The sequence below is a fragment of the Schistocerca cancellata genome, chromosome 4 (assembly GCF_023864275.1).
Source record: "Schistocerca cancellata isolate TAMUIC-IGC-003103 chromosome 4, iqSchCanc2.1, whole genome shotgun sequence".
Taxonomy (NCBI): domain Eukaryota; kingdom Metazoa; phylum Arthropoda; class Insecta; order Orthoptera; family Acrididae; genus Schistocerca; species Schistocerca cancellata.
Window position 1 is genome coordinate 569,254,906 of NC_064629.1, and position 17,313 is coordinate 569,272,218.

The 17,313-nt window shown below is 40.3% G+C and overlaps 1 protein-coding gene across 1 annotated transcript in view; it reads right to left on the reverse strand.

Moving 5' to 3' along the window:
* Positions 1 to 17,313, reverse strand: part of LOC126184578 (RUN domain-containing protein 1) — a 160,066-nt gene that overhangs the window by 3,505 nt on the left and 139,248 nt on the right. The window contains exons 11-12 of the mRNA XM_049927009.1: positions 10,934 to 11,031; positions 538 to 632 (exon numbers count right to left, since the gene is read on the reverse strand). Coding sequence (XP_049782966.1) covers positions 538 to 632; positions 10,934 to 11,031 — 193 coding nt within the window. The remainder of the gene's footprint in view (positions 1 to 537; positions 633 to 10,933; positions 11,032 to 17,313) is intronic.

The following is a 17,313-nucleotide window of genomic DNA, read 5'->3' on the forward strand; positions in this document are numbered from 1 at the left end:
CTAACCCAAAACTCTATCAACTGCACAGCACTGTGCTACATGCTGACAGAGGTTGTTAACATGCATGTGACTACAGTGTTGCCAGATTACCAATCTTTAACATCCATTTACTGCCCAAAATATGTGCACAATGAAACTTTTTGAGAGAAGTTTTTGTATTGCTAGTATGCAAGGAATCATGCTGCGAAGTCCGAGTGTGCGAATTTTTCTTTCCCCTGTGTATGTTCAGTCTGGGACATCACATGTAATTATTTCCCAGTCAGGACTCTTTCACAGTGGCAGCTTGTTTTTCCAGTCACAAAAATATGACTGACTATTTTGCCGAGTTTTCTGAGACACCAATCTATTCTAATTTACTTCAAAGAATGCTGTGATTTACGCAATCAAATACCTTTGAGAACATAGAATATATCAATATCCTGTAAGTTTTTGACTAAAGAATTAAGTTCATTCTGACAGTATATGTAAATCATCTTCTCAGTACTGAAACCCTTCATGTAATATTTTTAATAGCTCTAATAATAAAGACTGATTCACCTGTTTTAACGACGTAACTCCAGGACTGGTAGTACATGTCTACAAGCTTCTGACACCGTAAAATGAGCCGCAGCCAAGTGACGAGCTTCTGTGCACTAGAAGTTAAATACAAAATTGCTATAACAGCAAAGGAAATGCATATAAAACTAAGTCAAGCAGTGAGAAATAATCCACACACAAAATGGCAAAACAGGCCATTAAAATTGACCATTTAGGAGAACAAGATCCAATAATATTCTTGGATCTTCTCAATTGCTGTATCATCCAAATTTCAAATAGGGTGTTCAGAAAGAGATATATGATGATGATACCATTAAACCAAGTACCTTCCACTACTAACAGATATTAGTAAACACGTCCTGTTAACAGCAGAGCATGTATATATCAAATGGACTTAGTTATATTAGTAGAAAAAACTAAGATTAAAGTGTAATCGGATATCTGCATGGAGCGATTCACTTGTGCAGTTAAAGCCTGGAACATGATTAAAACAAAAGTCTTCTGAAGTATGGCTGGTGTTTTAACACAAAGCCTTCAGATTATATTTTGTTCTCTTTATATGACAGGTCCCTAATTTCAAAGCATACAACACTCCATATTCAAAGTTATGTAGGACTTTCATGCGTTACCATATCAAGAGTGTGTTGTGCCTCTATTGAGATGAAACTATCACTGTCAGCGTCAAATGTCATGGGCAAAAACATCCTTACGACAAGGCTTATCATACAACATCTCACTTGGCAATTTAACATTGAACAAAAACAACAATCAGTGAGCAACCATAACATCTAAGACAAACTCCTTGCTATAATGTGCACAAGCTACTTTTCCTATCAGTTTTACCTTTAACCCTACTTACCACAAATCCAAGTTTGGGTGTTACCAAATGGTAGACACATTGCTTGACTTATGAGGTTTTACACCACTTGAGGAGATGGAGGAGGAGGAGGAGGAGGAGGAGGAGGAGGCAGGGTAGGCAACAAACGGTATAGAAAATAATTTATTAGGTTCACAGTTGAAAATTATATGCATACTACACCATAAGGGACTGCTACCATATAGCAAGCTGTCTCTCAACACATACTCAGTCTGGGTCTCACTTTAAATGTCTCTTTGGTCAGGATAATCTCACCATAGTGAAGAACACTAATGTTTTCTTTTGAAATAGGGAAAATGTTCATTATGCAGTGGGGTGTAGAGTAATAGTCATCCCCCTTGCTCCCTGCAACCCCACAACTGCCAGTTATCAGTAGTATTAGCCTAGCTTGCATTATTTTCTACTTATTTATTTGCATGTTGTTGTGGTTTTCTGTTTAGCTGTTGTTTCCTATGTGCGAAGAAAATGGTTTGCCTCAGTGACTGGTGTTTCATTAGTCACCACAATTATTTCTTCTGCCTTTATGATGTCTTCAGAATGCAAGGAGGGAAAGATGGTTCACACTGAGGGTAGAGAAATAATAAGGATTACTCTGAAATCATGTGATAAGGAAACTACGACAGGAAATTTTAAATATATGGTGAAACTAGTTAGTCTACATGCTCCCATTTATGTTGCCATAAATTTTCAGAGCCAGAAAACCCTTTGGAGATTATTATGGACAGATTAATTCAACCAATTTTGAGATTTAGGTATAGGAAAAATTCCTCCTCAAGCTACTCACAACTATTATTATAATTATTGATAATGTCCCTTATGATACTGTAGAAAGATAAAAAAAATCACCCTCACAATATACTTTTAACATTAATATGATTAATTGGTGGAAAATAGAAATGCATCACACACTGAAAAAATGAAGTTTGAATTGTTTGAGATGATTCAAAAGTTTAAAAATCATGAAAAGAAACAGCATTTTGAAAAATTAATGAAAAGTTATGAGCATACAGTTCTCTCATTATATCCATATGTACATGAACTGAATGTCACAGAAATGGCCTGGCCAAAAATTAAAAGATGTGTGGGAGCAAAACACAATACAGGAAATTTCCAGAGAAGCTTAAAGAGGTGACAAAGAATGTGTTTGCATCTATAACTGCAGCACACTGGGAGAAGTTTGATGAACATGTCATCAGAACAGAGGATATGTTTTGGGAAAAGGGCAGGCTAATCAATGACACCATAAAAAATTGCCATACACTTAGGTAGGATGCACTCTAATGACAAATGTGAAGACAACCATGATGGCGGGAGTAACTTTTCAGATTCTGATTTGTATTGTATTGAACCAGGGACATAGAAACGACGGAGAAGCTTCATCCCGTTGTAGCCCTCAATGGTTCACAACCCCACAACAGGCCACAGCAGTCGACTCACCCACCCAACCGCCACCCCACACCGAACCCAGGGTTATTGTGCAGCCCCCCCCCCCCCCCCCCCCTTGTACAGCCACAGGTTGCAACAGTCACTGTACCAAGCACCCATGTCCAAAACTTTGCAATCATGGTTCATGTCCTATGGACTGACGAACCTCATTTTTCTCTGACAGGTGAGGTGAACACACAGAATTGCTGAGTGTGGGGATCTTCTCCTGCAGTCACTGTGCATGAAGTTCCTCTGTATGGTGAATATGTCACCATGCAGTGTGGCTTCATGGCTATGTTCATCACCAGTTCATAACCAGTCACAGTGCACTTGTTAATGTGTCAACATGAGCTTGGACAAAAGAAGCAGGGCATTATTGGTGAAGCTCTATTATCAAAACAGCAGTAATACTGCAGCTGCACTACGAGAATATCACCAGCTGAAAGGATTATGAAAGGGTCCTCTTTCTCCACCTGCTATGCGGAGCATGATGAAGTAGTTTGAGTCAATTGGAGAACTGGGCATAGCTCTGGGAAGAGGCCGACAACAGGTTGCACCACAGGTGGTTGATGAAATCACTGTTGTTATGGCAGACAATGCTGCGCACGATCCCTGATCGTCAGGCAGTGCATGTGCTGTGTCATGACAGCTGAACATCCAGTGGTCCACTGTACGGAAGGTGCTTCAAATCATCCTCATATGGTATCCGTACAAGATCCATATCGTACAGCAGCTTGCACCACAGGGTGCACAACAAAGTGTTGATTCACTCTCCATTTTCTCGTAAGGATTGAAGTTGACCAGGGCCAGCCCTGGACCACCCTATGGACTGACGAACCTCATTTTTCTCTGACAAGTGAGGTGAACACACAGAATTGCTGAGTGTGGGGATCTTCTCCTCCAGTCACTGTGCATGAAGTTCCTCTGTATGGTGAATATGTCACCATATGGTGTGGCTTCATGGCTATGTTCATCATTGCCCATTCTTTTTTGAACAGGTTAGTGCTTAAGGACCAGATGTACAGTGTGACTGGGTGGCGTTACTGCAGTATGCTTCACCAGCATGTCATACCCACCCTAAAGGAGAGAGAGACATATTGAACTCAATGGTTTTCATAAAGGAAGGGGCCCACCGCACATTGCTCATGAAGTTTACCTGCTTCTCTGAAACACATTTTGAAATTATCGAATTATCGGCAAATCATTTCCAAATGCTTGGCTGGCACGATCACCTGGTCTCACTTCCTGTGATTTCTGGTTGTGGAACGACCCGAAGGACAGGGTTTACCAGGGGAACATTCACACATGTGCTGATCTAAATTGTAGGATATAAAGAGAGATAGCCAGAATACCTACGAACATACTTTGCTCTGCTATGCAGAATGCAATCCTGCATTTTCAGACTATTCTGGACACTGGTGTGTGCCATATTGAGCCCCTTTTGTAGCAGTAATGGCACCAGTATGTAATGGTATGATGTACCGCAACAGCACATTAAAAGTGTTGCAATTGAATTGATTCTGCATTATTTCTCTTCCCCATGTCCTTGACATTAATGCTACCAAGTCTGGTACTCATGCAGTAATTAGTTTGCACATTATGATGTGTTACATAGGGAAAGTTTAATTATAACCACCTGGTATTTAACAGAATGTTTTCAGGCATTCAATTAGCATGTATATAAGAGGAGAGTACAAAGTGCTTATTGACTGATGTTAATACTTTTTTCAGAGAAATACTGTGTCTGCAGCTATTTAAAATATGTGATTTTTTACAATTCATGTTATATCTTATTCTTTCAGGGTGCACTCAGCCTCGTGATGCCAATTGAGGAGCTACTCGACCGAATAGTGGCGGCTCCGGTCACAGAAAACCATCATAATGAGCGGGAGAGCGGTGTGCTGACCACACGCCCTTCCTATCCGCATCCTCAGCGAGGATGATATGGCGGTCGGATGGCCCCGATGGGTCACTTGTGGCCTGAAGACGGAGTGCTATATATATACTATATACTTATATCTTATTCACTTAAAACGTGTCAGTAATGGTGTTACATCCACAGTTCCTTGCTTATGAACGGATATGTTGCTGCATGCACCTTTGATACTGTTTCCTTGCTCATTCTTTATTTGCATCAGCTTCTTGGATCCTTGTGCCCTAGTGTACCAGCGGGCCATGTGTTCCAAGGTCTTTAACATGTTGTTAGTGAATGCAACGACATGATAACTACTGGGCATTGTATGGTCATTCCCTGGAAGACCTAGATTACCTTTCTCCCTGAGTTAGTAAGGATTGAAATAACCACGATTTTGCTTTAAATAGCCTACATGATTTCTTCTGCATTACCTCCTAGTTGTCAATAATTTAGGAGTAAAGGTAACAACTTACCGAATAGCTGAGGCTTTTATTCACTGACATGCACAAAAACAAGACTCAAAACTTTGCTAGCATTTGGACAAATCCTTTTTTGAGCTAAAGTACACATGCACACACGTTCAGACATCTGTTCTGCTACAATGTTTTGGCTGAATTATTTAGTCCCTACATGCTATAATACGCTGCATTGGCTTTCGTTGTTTCCTGATGCAGTTTCAAAAATCTCATAACTTTCGGATCCACACTGCTACATGGAAGAAAGTTAAGTCTTGGAATCAAAATCCTAAATGTCCTGTGCTATTCATGCCTCGAAGTGACACACGTTTGTCATATTCTAGTGATGTGTGCAGTTTCAGATGGGTGAACCCAGGTTTAATGTACTCTGGCAGAACTGAGGAGCTAAAGTTTATAATAAAGGTGGGTGTTTCTAATTCATCATTGACTTCTCTCATTGCAATTTTTTGACTCAGTGCAACCCCTTAGTCTCTTATTCCTTCTGCATGTCTACCATTGTCAGATCCGTACGGTCTTTGCACGAAATTCCATTACTGTAATTCTAAGTGCTAGTAACTCATTCTTAATCAAGTAGCAACCTCATGTTCTTCTTTTTCATGCAGTTGCAGGCAGTAGTAGTCTCCCCAAAATGGGTTCTGTTATAGTACACTAGCATACTTTTAATTCCTTGTAGTGCTTCTAGCCCATTTTGTATATGTGAGTGAGAAATATTCTCCAACACCCACTTCCCCTATTCCACCCTTTACCAAATTATTGCAAGAAAGGCATCATACAACACAGAATGTAAAATGTTATTTCCTTAATAATAGTATGTTCAGGACTACTACTTTACATTCTCTGTTACCTGTGAATAGCAAGGGAAATTAATGCTAACCTGGACACAAAAGCAAATCTAAGTGAGTCACTCATACCCACTAATAATTGTTTTTACATCACCATCAATTCACTTAATTAATGTACAGTTGATCTTCAGATTGAAGTTTTTAAATTATATTGTAGAAGCTTTTATCAGTCTCATGATCTACACAGCTAAATCAAGATCCATGATTTCTGAAACACACAACATTCCACCACACCATCATATATAATGACAGTGGCTGAAACATGTACAGAGTTTATGGTAATGAACTACTGGTAGTGCTGACTAACTCAGCAATCCTTGGTTCATTATTTCTAGCTGGGCTCTCAGATATGCTTGCCATTTACTTGAAATAACACCACTTAAGGTCGCCTGTAGCTGATTGGACACTACAGGAACAGTAAGTATTATTCCTTCTTTCATAACTGCCAGAAGTTAGTTGTAGAAACATCCTTGGAGCTCACAGTTTAATGTAGAGCAACAAAAAGAACTGAGCCATCCTCAGGAGAAATATGGCCACACAATAATGCTTAATAATATCTACAGACATGCGGAGGCCTTAGCACACCACACTTCCATGCAGTGGAACTGGAACCACCATTTCAGAAATTCATATGCAGCATTCTGATAGATAACCTGCACAGAATTACTAACAGAGCACACCTAGCTGACAGTACTGTAGCATCCATAAACATGGCACGTATGCTGAAAATCCACGAGACATGAGTGTCCAAGAAATCATCACTGGATCACCAGCTACAACTCAACAAGACTAGAACAGTCGCCACACTCAGCAACCCAGTATTCATGTTATGCATGATGAGTGCATTTTCACCAGGACCTATTTGTGCATTTATAAACTGATGACTACAGTTGTTTTGAGGCATGACTGATTAAGCTGACTAGTTGGACTCCAGGCAGCTGGTGCACATACCAACACAACTTGCAGAATCTGAGAAGGCAACTGAGTCAATCATCAAAATATTAAGCATAAAATGGTGTGAACAAATCAGCCATACTCCCAATAGCACATCATTAACCCTTTCGCTGTTGTCGGCATGTATACATGTCCTGCTGCATTGTTCCCCAGGTGTTGTAGATGAGTATACATGTGCCACTTGGATTTTCCTACAGTGCTTTGACATCTGAAGGCGTCCTGAGGCACCGAGCTCTCACAGCTGCGGACGAGTTACTTCCATATCACAGTGAATAAGAAAGTTTCAAGCATTTATCATGCAAAATATGTGTCTCATTGCATGCTATCATTTGCAAAAAACCTCATTTTGATATCTTGAATCGTTTATGAGATATAACGATTCTTATGACCAGATGGTTAACGATGCACAAGAGCATGAATGGGCATGATGCTCATGACTATTCCTCAGACATAAAACACAATAACTTGAGAACGAAATGAGTTATTCTTCTGATCTCAATTTTAAATAAAATTGATATTCTATCTACATTTCATTCATTGCAGTGTATGAGCTAATATCAACCATATGCAGAGTTTACACAATGTGTTTTTACCTCTGCAAAATCTTTAAAATTTCACGTGATGTTTTACTTAATTTGATGCAGCACAGTAACTATGATGCATAACAAAATGAAACTCAGTCCTTTATGAAGCAATGATATCAGACTGTAAAATGTGCACAAACAGATTTTTTTTTAACCCAATAGTTTTTGACAAATCGGATAAGTATTTCATATCAGCCTGAATGCCGTCTCTCAGGATAGGCACCAGCATTAGGCAAGCAGTACAGCCATAACAAAAGCCACCTCAGCACAGTATGCAAAAATCAGCAAAATGGTTAATAACTGTATCTCCCTGTGGAAGGAGTGATGTGGTGGCCTCAACAATCCACACTTCCAAGCAGTCGAATCAAACCCATTGCAGAAATTTACCTGCAGTACTCCGACAGCCTACTCGCAAAGAATTAACAGCATAGTGCACACAGCTTTTGACCTGGATAGACAGTTCCATAAATAAATCACTGTCTCTTTCATACTGTAGTCATATTTGTTCCCTACAAGCACTACCCAGGTTGGTACATAATTTTGAGCAGGTATTCCCCAAACGTAAACTCGCTTCTTGAGAAAATTACTTTATATATCATACACTATTTCCATAGACCACTTGAGGTAGCTCATACTATGTCTGAGGAAACACTGTCTGCCTTATCAGCAATATGGTTGTCTATATGGCCACACTTTTATTCACTGCACTATACAGTCATGTTGCTAGAGAAGATTCTTATGCACTGAACAGTTATTCAATGAGGGAGCAATGATTGCCAGTCAATTTCTCAGAATAAACCTTCTTCCTGAATTGACAATTTCTGCAGGATAAAAATGAGATTGTAGGTGTAACTTCATGTGATCATTTTACCATGACATCGTCAGCAAATGGGTATGTTTAGGACAACTGAAAGTTTCTGCACCAACTTGTTACATATGTGGCATTGTGACAAGAAAAACCTATATGCTACACTAAAAGATCAGTTATCTTTACTGTGCAGTCTCAATATGATAGTATATATGTACCAAATAAGCCATATATTTAGCAAAAAATTATACAATTATGAAAAGCAGAGTTACTCTATAAAAACAGCAGATTACAATTTTTAATAAGTAACTATCAAATACAGAATCTGGCACTAAAAAGTGATATACAATACTGACTTCTTAATTTTGTTGGTAGTTTCTCAATTTCCACAAATGAACACAGTGAAATCATTATTCGTCTACACTCTAGTAAATAGGTTTGTTTCCTCACTTGTATCACACAGTGTCTTACTGTCTCCACAATTTACCTTTCCTTGCTTTTTTACATTTTATTCACACTTCAGATAACTTCAGAATTTTAAACTACAATGATTTCCAAGAGAAGGTTCACCAAGTTATATGTAACCTAGGAAAGCAAGAAAGAAGCTTTGGCTTTGATATTCAAAGAAACTAAAATTTAAAAACTACACTGTGCCACAAAATTAAGGAGTAATTTTTTTGAAACATTGTGATATGCACCCATTGGGAAATAGAAGTTCAAAATTTGGCTCAAAGGTGTGCACAAACTTCCTCTGTACTGCAAAGGCATAGCACCCTGCAACAACACCCTCAGGCTCTGCAACGCTTCAAACAACAAGGTATCGACAATGGATAAAACAGACCAGAGCTCAGAAGTCCACATAAAGTTTAATGTGGATTAACGATGTCACACTGGCAACAAATTTCACCCCAATTCTGCCCAGTACCATGGTGGATGTGTTACACCATGGGAAGGTCATCACACTTCCCCTTTACCCACATCTCACCCCTTCTCTTGATGACTCTGTGTTGGAAGTCAGAACTGTGACATCCGGCATTGAAATCACACAATTTCTTACAGTTGTCTGAGAAAAACATTTTGGACACACTGCTGCTCAGAATCAGCACAAAAAACTGCACAATTTCAATGTTGGGTGTCACAGCTCTGATCTCCATTGCAGGGGCGTCAGGAGAATGGGCTGAGATCTGACTAGGGGGATGTGTGACAACCTTCCCAAGGACCGATACCTGCACAAACTGTCAAACCACCACCCGAGCCAGAAAAGAGGCATGATTAGTACGCTCGTAATGAGAGCAGGATGAATATGTGAGCCGCAACACCTCAAATGAGAAATGCAACACCTGGAAACTGTCCCGAGGAGCAATGGGTACTCCACAAATTATATTAGAAGTGCAACAGAGCCAAACACTCGACGAAGTAAGGAACCAGAAAAAGAAATGTCGGGTACGGCCTTTCTGCCATACATTCCCAGAGTGACAGACAGAATCGGCCGTATATTGCACAAACATGGCGTAAAGATGATTTTCAAACCGACACAGAAGATTAAAGAGTGTCTTAGATCGGCGAAGGAGAAAAGAGACCAACTTGCAATGTCGGGAATATACTGCATACCATGCACATGCGGAAAAGTTTATGTTGGAATGACTGGACGATCCATTAACACCAGGATCAAAGAGCATAAGCGACATTGCAGGTTGGGGCAGGTGGAGAAATCGGCCGTGGCAGAGCACGCACTGAATGAGACCGACCACGTAATAAAATTCGCCGACACAGAAGTTCTGGCTGTAGAGAACCACTATCACACATGCTTGTTCAGAGAAGCTGTAGTAATACAAAAACACGCGAACAGTTTGAACAAGAAAGAGGAAAGCCTTAAGGTAAACGGATCCTGGCTTCCCGTACTGCAGCAAACAACCGTCGCAGGTAGCAAGAGGAGAACCACACAGGAAATGACCGCGGAGAAGCCCTCGGATGTTGGCGCGCCAGGTACATATAGTCTGCGCCCGCGAGCTCGGCTCCAGTTCACCACCGGCAATGGAGGGTGAAGCTTTGACAATGCCAGCCACTCGTGCTGGCGAAACGTCAGAAAAATCATTAGATGAACGTCGGCTGAAGAACCCGAGACAGAAGCCAATAGGCAGTTTGTCAACCTTCCCATGGTTACACATCCATGGTGGCACTGGGCAGATTTTTGGTGGAATTTGGTGCCAATGTGACATCATTACACCACGTAACATCTAACATGAACTTGTGAGCTCTGGCTTTTTCTTTTTCTTTTTTTCGCATGTGATGAGACCTTGCTGTTAGAAGCATCACTGATACAAAGTCTGATGTTGCAGGGCGTCATGCTTCTGCACCATTAAAGAGAAAGATTGTAGGCACACTCAAACAAAATTTTGAAATTTTGTGTCGCAGCGGGAACAAACCACCAGGTTCAAAAATGCGGCACTTTTAATTTTGTTGTGCAGTGTGAGCAGTTGTCTCTACATAGTATGTTGTTATAAAGTACACTTACTTTAAAGCTGCACATATAAATGCTTTAAGATGTGAATCATAACTTCTCTTGTATTTTGCGTGTGTAACAATTATGTTTCCAATGACACTCAACAAGCTCTGAAACAGAATTAATGAGAAACAGAACGTGAAGTACACTTTTCAGTCACATTATGCTTTGTACATAAATGTGCGCACAGAATAACAGAAACAGAGAGGATAAACACACACACACACACACACACACACACACACACACACACACACACACACACACACACACACACACACACGTATCAAGGGCAGGAATTAGATTAATTTGTATTTCGTGATGACTGCAGTCGAGGTTTACATAATGAATCAGTTGCATGTAATGTTCCAAGTTTTGCTCTTTTTTGGTTTTGTCTATGACAGATGTTGCTTTGATTTCATATTTCATACTATGTTTATAGTCACAAAAATCCTGGGCAAATAATATTCGAAAGATACTGAATGACATTATAATAACCCACTACAATTTTAATAATGTTGGAGTAGCTAAGTGAATTAAAATTTAGCAAAGCGAGATTCATTCGTCCATTTATTCATTCCATTCAAACATCCATCCATCTTTAAGCATTTGTGCGCAACTAATGTCATAATGAGTTGTTTTAAAAATACCTTTTACATTGGGGATTGAAATGTTGGAGAAAACATGATTGCTTATTGTACAGTAACACACAAACAAATCAATCAAATCACAGAAGCAAATGCATGTATACGAGGGTTGTAACTTAAACAGTGGCAACTATTTATTCACAACCGATACAAAAGAGTTACATGTTTGCACCTGTTACTGTTCAAAGTAGTCACCAGCATTGTGTAGAGCCTGTTGCCAGCAAAGTGAAAGGTGTAGTATTCCGTTAGCAGAGCATGTTCTGTTGATGGTGCAAATGGAGTGGTCTGCTGTCTGTCGAATCTCTGAACAGTTCTGAAGCAAATGCCATAAAGTGGTTCCTTCATCTTTGGAATCAAATCAAAGTCACAAGGACTTAAGTCTGGGGAGTATGGTGGATGGTACAGTACTTCCCAGTCCAATCGACTGAACAGAGCAGCCACAGCTTGCCCTGTATGCGCCCATGCATTGTCGTGAAAAATGATGGACGAGTTGCACAGAAACTGTCGCTGCTTCTTTCGCAAAGCTGGTCTAGGTGGTGCTCCAAAAACAAACAGTAATACTGTGCACTGATGGTCTGCTGTGAAGGAACGTAATGTGTTGGGATAACACCATCACAGTCGTACACGAGAATCACCATAACTTTAGACCGCTCCATTTGCACCATCAACAGAACAGGCTTTGCTAACAGTATACTATGCCTTCCACATCACTGGCAACAGGTTCTACACAACGCTGGTGACTACTTTGAAGGACAGTAACAGGTGCAACATGTAACTCTTTTGTATCAGTTGTGAATAAATAGTTGCCACTATGTAAGATCCAACCCTCGTACACACTGCCTGGAGGGATAAGAAGAAGAAGAAGAAGAAGAAGAAGAAGAAAAAAAAAACAAAAGGGGAGGAAGAAATGAAATGGGACTTCACAGGTTAGTATGGTATGTGACGTTATTTCAGTTATTACAAAACTGTGTTAAATTTACAAAGAACTTAGCAGTATGAGCCCACTTTTCAGTATGATGTTACATCCTCTCTGGTCTGGATCCACACACTGATTCATTTGGGAAAGAGTTTTATCCTCTCCTGAGGCAAGCAGACACTCAACTGTTGTTCCTGGTCCTTGATACCCTGAATATTGGCACTGGGACAGAACTGACATGCAAGCTGGTGCCACACATTCTGTCAAGAACAGACCTGGCGATCTTGCTGGCCACAGGAGTACACCACCATCATGCAGATAGTTCATAAAGAAATGTGCCACGTGTGAACAAGCATTGTTTTGTTGAAAAATGGCACCACAATAGTGTCACACGAGAGGTAACACATGAGCATACACATTTTGTGTGACGGACCATTGAGCCATCACAGTTCCCTCAGTCAAGGGACCGATGGCCGTAGCAGTCTGGTCCTTTCAATCCCACAAACCAACCAACCAGTTCCCTCAGTCTTTGCAAAGAAGTCTTACCCAGTGGCTCTCCACACCCTGACATTAGGAGTCACACCACTATGCTTTTCAAAAACATTGAAACATTGGAACCTCTCCCCAGACCACTGCTGCACTCCCCAATGACAGCCATCTGGCTTACTGCAGAACCACGACTCATCACCTGAACACAAATACCTGTGGGGCAATAATTACCTAGTATGGCAGCTGCCAGTCTCCAACTGATGGTGTGGGATGGTACAGAATGTTGCAAGGAATATATTACTTGTTCTCAAAAGTCAGGCGCAGACATGAAGGAGTTAGATGTCCCCGGATGCAACACGGTGATCCTCCCTTGTGGTAGTCAGACATAGTCAATCAGAACTTTGATGACGAGTATGCTTGTCCTCATGTTCTGGATATTGCACATATGACCAGCCAGCCAAATGCAGAGCCACAATGAGGGCTCTTTCAAACACTGTCAGTTGCTGATAATGCTGTCTCACAAGAGTATGCTGCATCTCCATGTCCTTTACAGTGATTACTCATCATCTGGTGCTGTTTCTGACTTTTATATGCCCTACCAGACCTGGCGGCAACAATAAACATGAATTACATGAATGCACTCTGGTGGCTGTTTACCTGTCAAAGAGAATTATAACTCTAGCCATGTATAAGAGGCAGTCAAATGGTAATGAGGCAGAAGGAAAAAGTACGTAAACTGTTTATTATTTCAAAAGTAATTACAATAACTGTTAACACATTTATCTCATTGTGCAACAAGACGGTGAATGCCTTCACGGGAAAATGTCTGTGGATGCCTATAGAGCCATGATTGTATCCAGGATTGCACCTCTTTGTCCAAAGCAAATCAATGGCCATGAATGTATTTCTTCAGGGCTCCAAAAATATGGAAATTGCATGGCGAGAGATCAGGGCTGTATGGAGGGCGTGTAAGGCCTCCCCGGTGAAACTTCTGCAGTGTAGTCGAAACAACAGGCATGCTAGCTCCGGGGAAGTCACGATGACCTTTCCCTTTGACTGCAAGGGTCCACTGCTCATTGACTTTCTGGAACACACAGCTGTACATGGACACTGTGAAAAGCTGAAGTGCCTCAATAAGTCCAAACACCCCGGAAGTTGACGGACAGCATAATTCTGTTGCACGACAATGCCAGCCCACATGTAGGCAAGTTTGCTTGGAGTACTTTACAAAGTTTTGCTGGGAAGCCCTTACATATCCTCCATACAGTCCACGTCCCTCCCCATGCAATTTCCATGTTTCTGGAGCCCTGGAGAAAGACATTTGAGGTCGTCGATTTGCTTTGGACAAAAGACTGTATGCCTTTCATATGCAACTGCAAACATTTTTCCATAAAGACTCTGACAGTCTTGTCTCATAGTGGGATAACTGTATTAACATTTATGGCAATTACTTTTGAAATAATAAATTGTTTACTTACTTTTTTCCATTTGTCTCATTTTCATTTGACTCCCCCCTATACACACCTGCGAATAACATGTACGATTAAAATGTTACACTGTGATCCAATTAAGTCTTGTGGTTGCTTTTTTTTTGCCAGGCAGTGTAGATAAAAGAATGCTATACAAGACCAAATACACAATTTCTTGAAAGAAGGCACAGTCAGTCCTTCAAATTAATTAGTAATTAAGATCATCTTCGAAGCAATTTTCAAATTCCTCAAGTATGTAGGAAGTATTTTCTTTCAGCCACTTTTGGGTTTTATTTTTGAAGAAATTTAGCGAAACCTAATGTGCTTATGGAGGTAATTTATTAAAAAGCTTCATACCTTGGTATTCATAACTACACTGCATTTTCTTATGTCTAGTTGTAGGTATACCTATTTTTACTGTCTGGCATGTATTATTATGATGTACAGGCTGATTTACATGGCACGATACTTGGCACATAATTTATAAATATTATAAATAGCCATGGTCCAGCAACTGCTTCTTATGTAACATAGAGGAAGTGTCACTTTTCATTGTTGTAGTTTACAATCTGTTTTCTGTCATCAAGGTACAATTCAGTTAGGGAGAGTTCCAAATCCCAGATACCATAACACCATAGTTTATTCAGAAATATTTTATGGTTTACTGAGTCAAATGCCTTATTCAACTCAACTAGTGTAGCTTCAACAAACAGTTTCAATTCAAAGGAGTGTTGCTCAAAAGAAATAACATTTTCAATAGGTTTGATTGTTGACAGTTGGGACCTGAAGCCATACTGAGACATAGTCATGATATTGTTATTTTACAAATGCAGACATATTTGCAGCATTCAGTTATTTTGAAAAATATAGGAACCAGAGAAATGGATGATAATTACTAGTTCAGGATTTGTCACCCTTTTTTGTGTAGGAGAACAACCACTGTTGTTTAACATTCTGGAAAATGACCACTAGAATGCAGTTTTTTATTGTGCACAAAGGATTGATACACTATTTGACCAAAAGTATTCGGACACCTGGCTGAAAATGACTTACAAGTTAGTGGCGCCCTCCATCGGTAATGCTGGAATTCAATACAGTGTTGGCCCACCCCTAGCCTTGATGACAAGCTTCCACTCTCGCAGGCATACATTCAATCAGGTGCTGGAAGGTTTCTTGGGGAATAACAGCCCATTCTTCATGGAGTGCTGCACTGAGGACACATTGTGTACCGTGATTCGTCACTCGTCATGTTTTTCCACTGTTCAATCATCCAATGTTTATGCTCCTTACACCAAGCAAGGTATCGTTTGACATTTACCGGTGTGATGTGTGGCTTATGAGCAGACACTCAACCATGAAATCCAAGTTTTGTCACCTCCCGCCTAACTGTCATAGTACACGTTGTGGATCCTGATGCAGTTTGGAATTCATGTGTGATGGTCTGGATAGATGTTTGCCTATTACACATTACAACCCTCTTCAACTGTCGGTGGTCTCCGTCAGTCAACAGACGATGTCGGCCTGTACATGTCCCTTCAAATTTCCACTTCACTATGACATCAGAAACAGTGGACCTAGGGATGTTTAGGAGTGTGGAAATCTCAGGTACAGACATATGACACAAGTGACCATGTTCGAAGTCTGTGAGTTCCATGGAGTGCCCCATTCTGCTCTCTCACGACGTCTAGTGACTACTGAGGTCGCTGATATGGAGTACCTGGCAGAAGGTGGCAGCACAATGCACCTAATATGAAAAACATATGTTTTTTGGGGTGTCCGGATACTTTTGATCGCATAGTGTATTAACTCCTTCATATTTTTAATTAAAAGTCTAGGAGGCCATAAAGTTCCTCAGGCTTGGAGCAGCTCAATTTGCCATTTATTTAATGACACCATGCACTTATACTTTTCTCTTGGTGCAAATTGTCACTGTGTTTGCAAAGTTTTATAGAAACTCATTAACATATGCAAAGTAAGAGTCAGGTTTGGACTACTGAACACCATGAGTTGGGAAACTGTTCATTGTAGCATGTTGTTGTTGTGGTCTTCAGTCCTGAGACTGGTTTGATGCAGCTCTCCATGCTACTCTATCCTGTGCAAGCTGCTTCATCTCCCAGTATCTACTGCAACCTACATCCTTCTGAATCTGCTTAGTGTATTCATCTCTTGGTCTCCCTCTACGATTTTTACCCTCCACACTGCCCTCCAATGCTAAATTTGTGATCCCTTGATGCCTCAAAACATGTCCTACCAACCGATCCCTTCTTCTAGTCAAGTTGTGCCACAAACTTCTCTTCTCCCCAATCCTATTCAATACCTCCTCATTAGTTACGTGATCTACCCACCTTATCTTCAGCATTCTTCTGTAGCACCACATTTCGAAAGCTTCTATTCTCTTCTTGTCCAAACTAGTTATCGTCCATGTTTCACTTCCATACATGGCTACACTCCATACAAATACTTTCAGAAACGACTTTCTGACACTTAAATCTATACTCGATGTTAACAAATTCCTCTTCTTGAGAAACGCTTTCCTTGCCATTGCCAGTCTACATTTTATATCCTCTCTACTTCGACCATCATCGGTTATTTTACTCCCTAAATAGCAAAACTCCTTTACTACTTTAAGTGTCTCATTTCCTAATCTAATTCCCTCAGCATCACCAGACTTAATTTGACTACATTCCATTATCCTCATTTTGCTTTTGTTGATGTTCATCTTATATCCTCCTTTCAAGACACTGTCCATTCCATTCAACTGCTCTTCCAAGTCCTTTGCTGTCCTGACAGAATTACAATGTCATCGTCGAACCTCAAAGTTTTTACTTCTTCTCCATGAATTTTAATACCTACTCCGAATTTTTCTTTTGT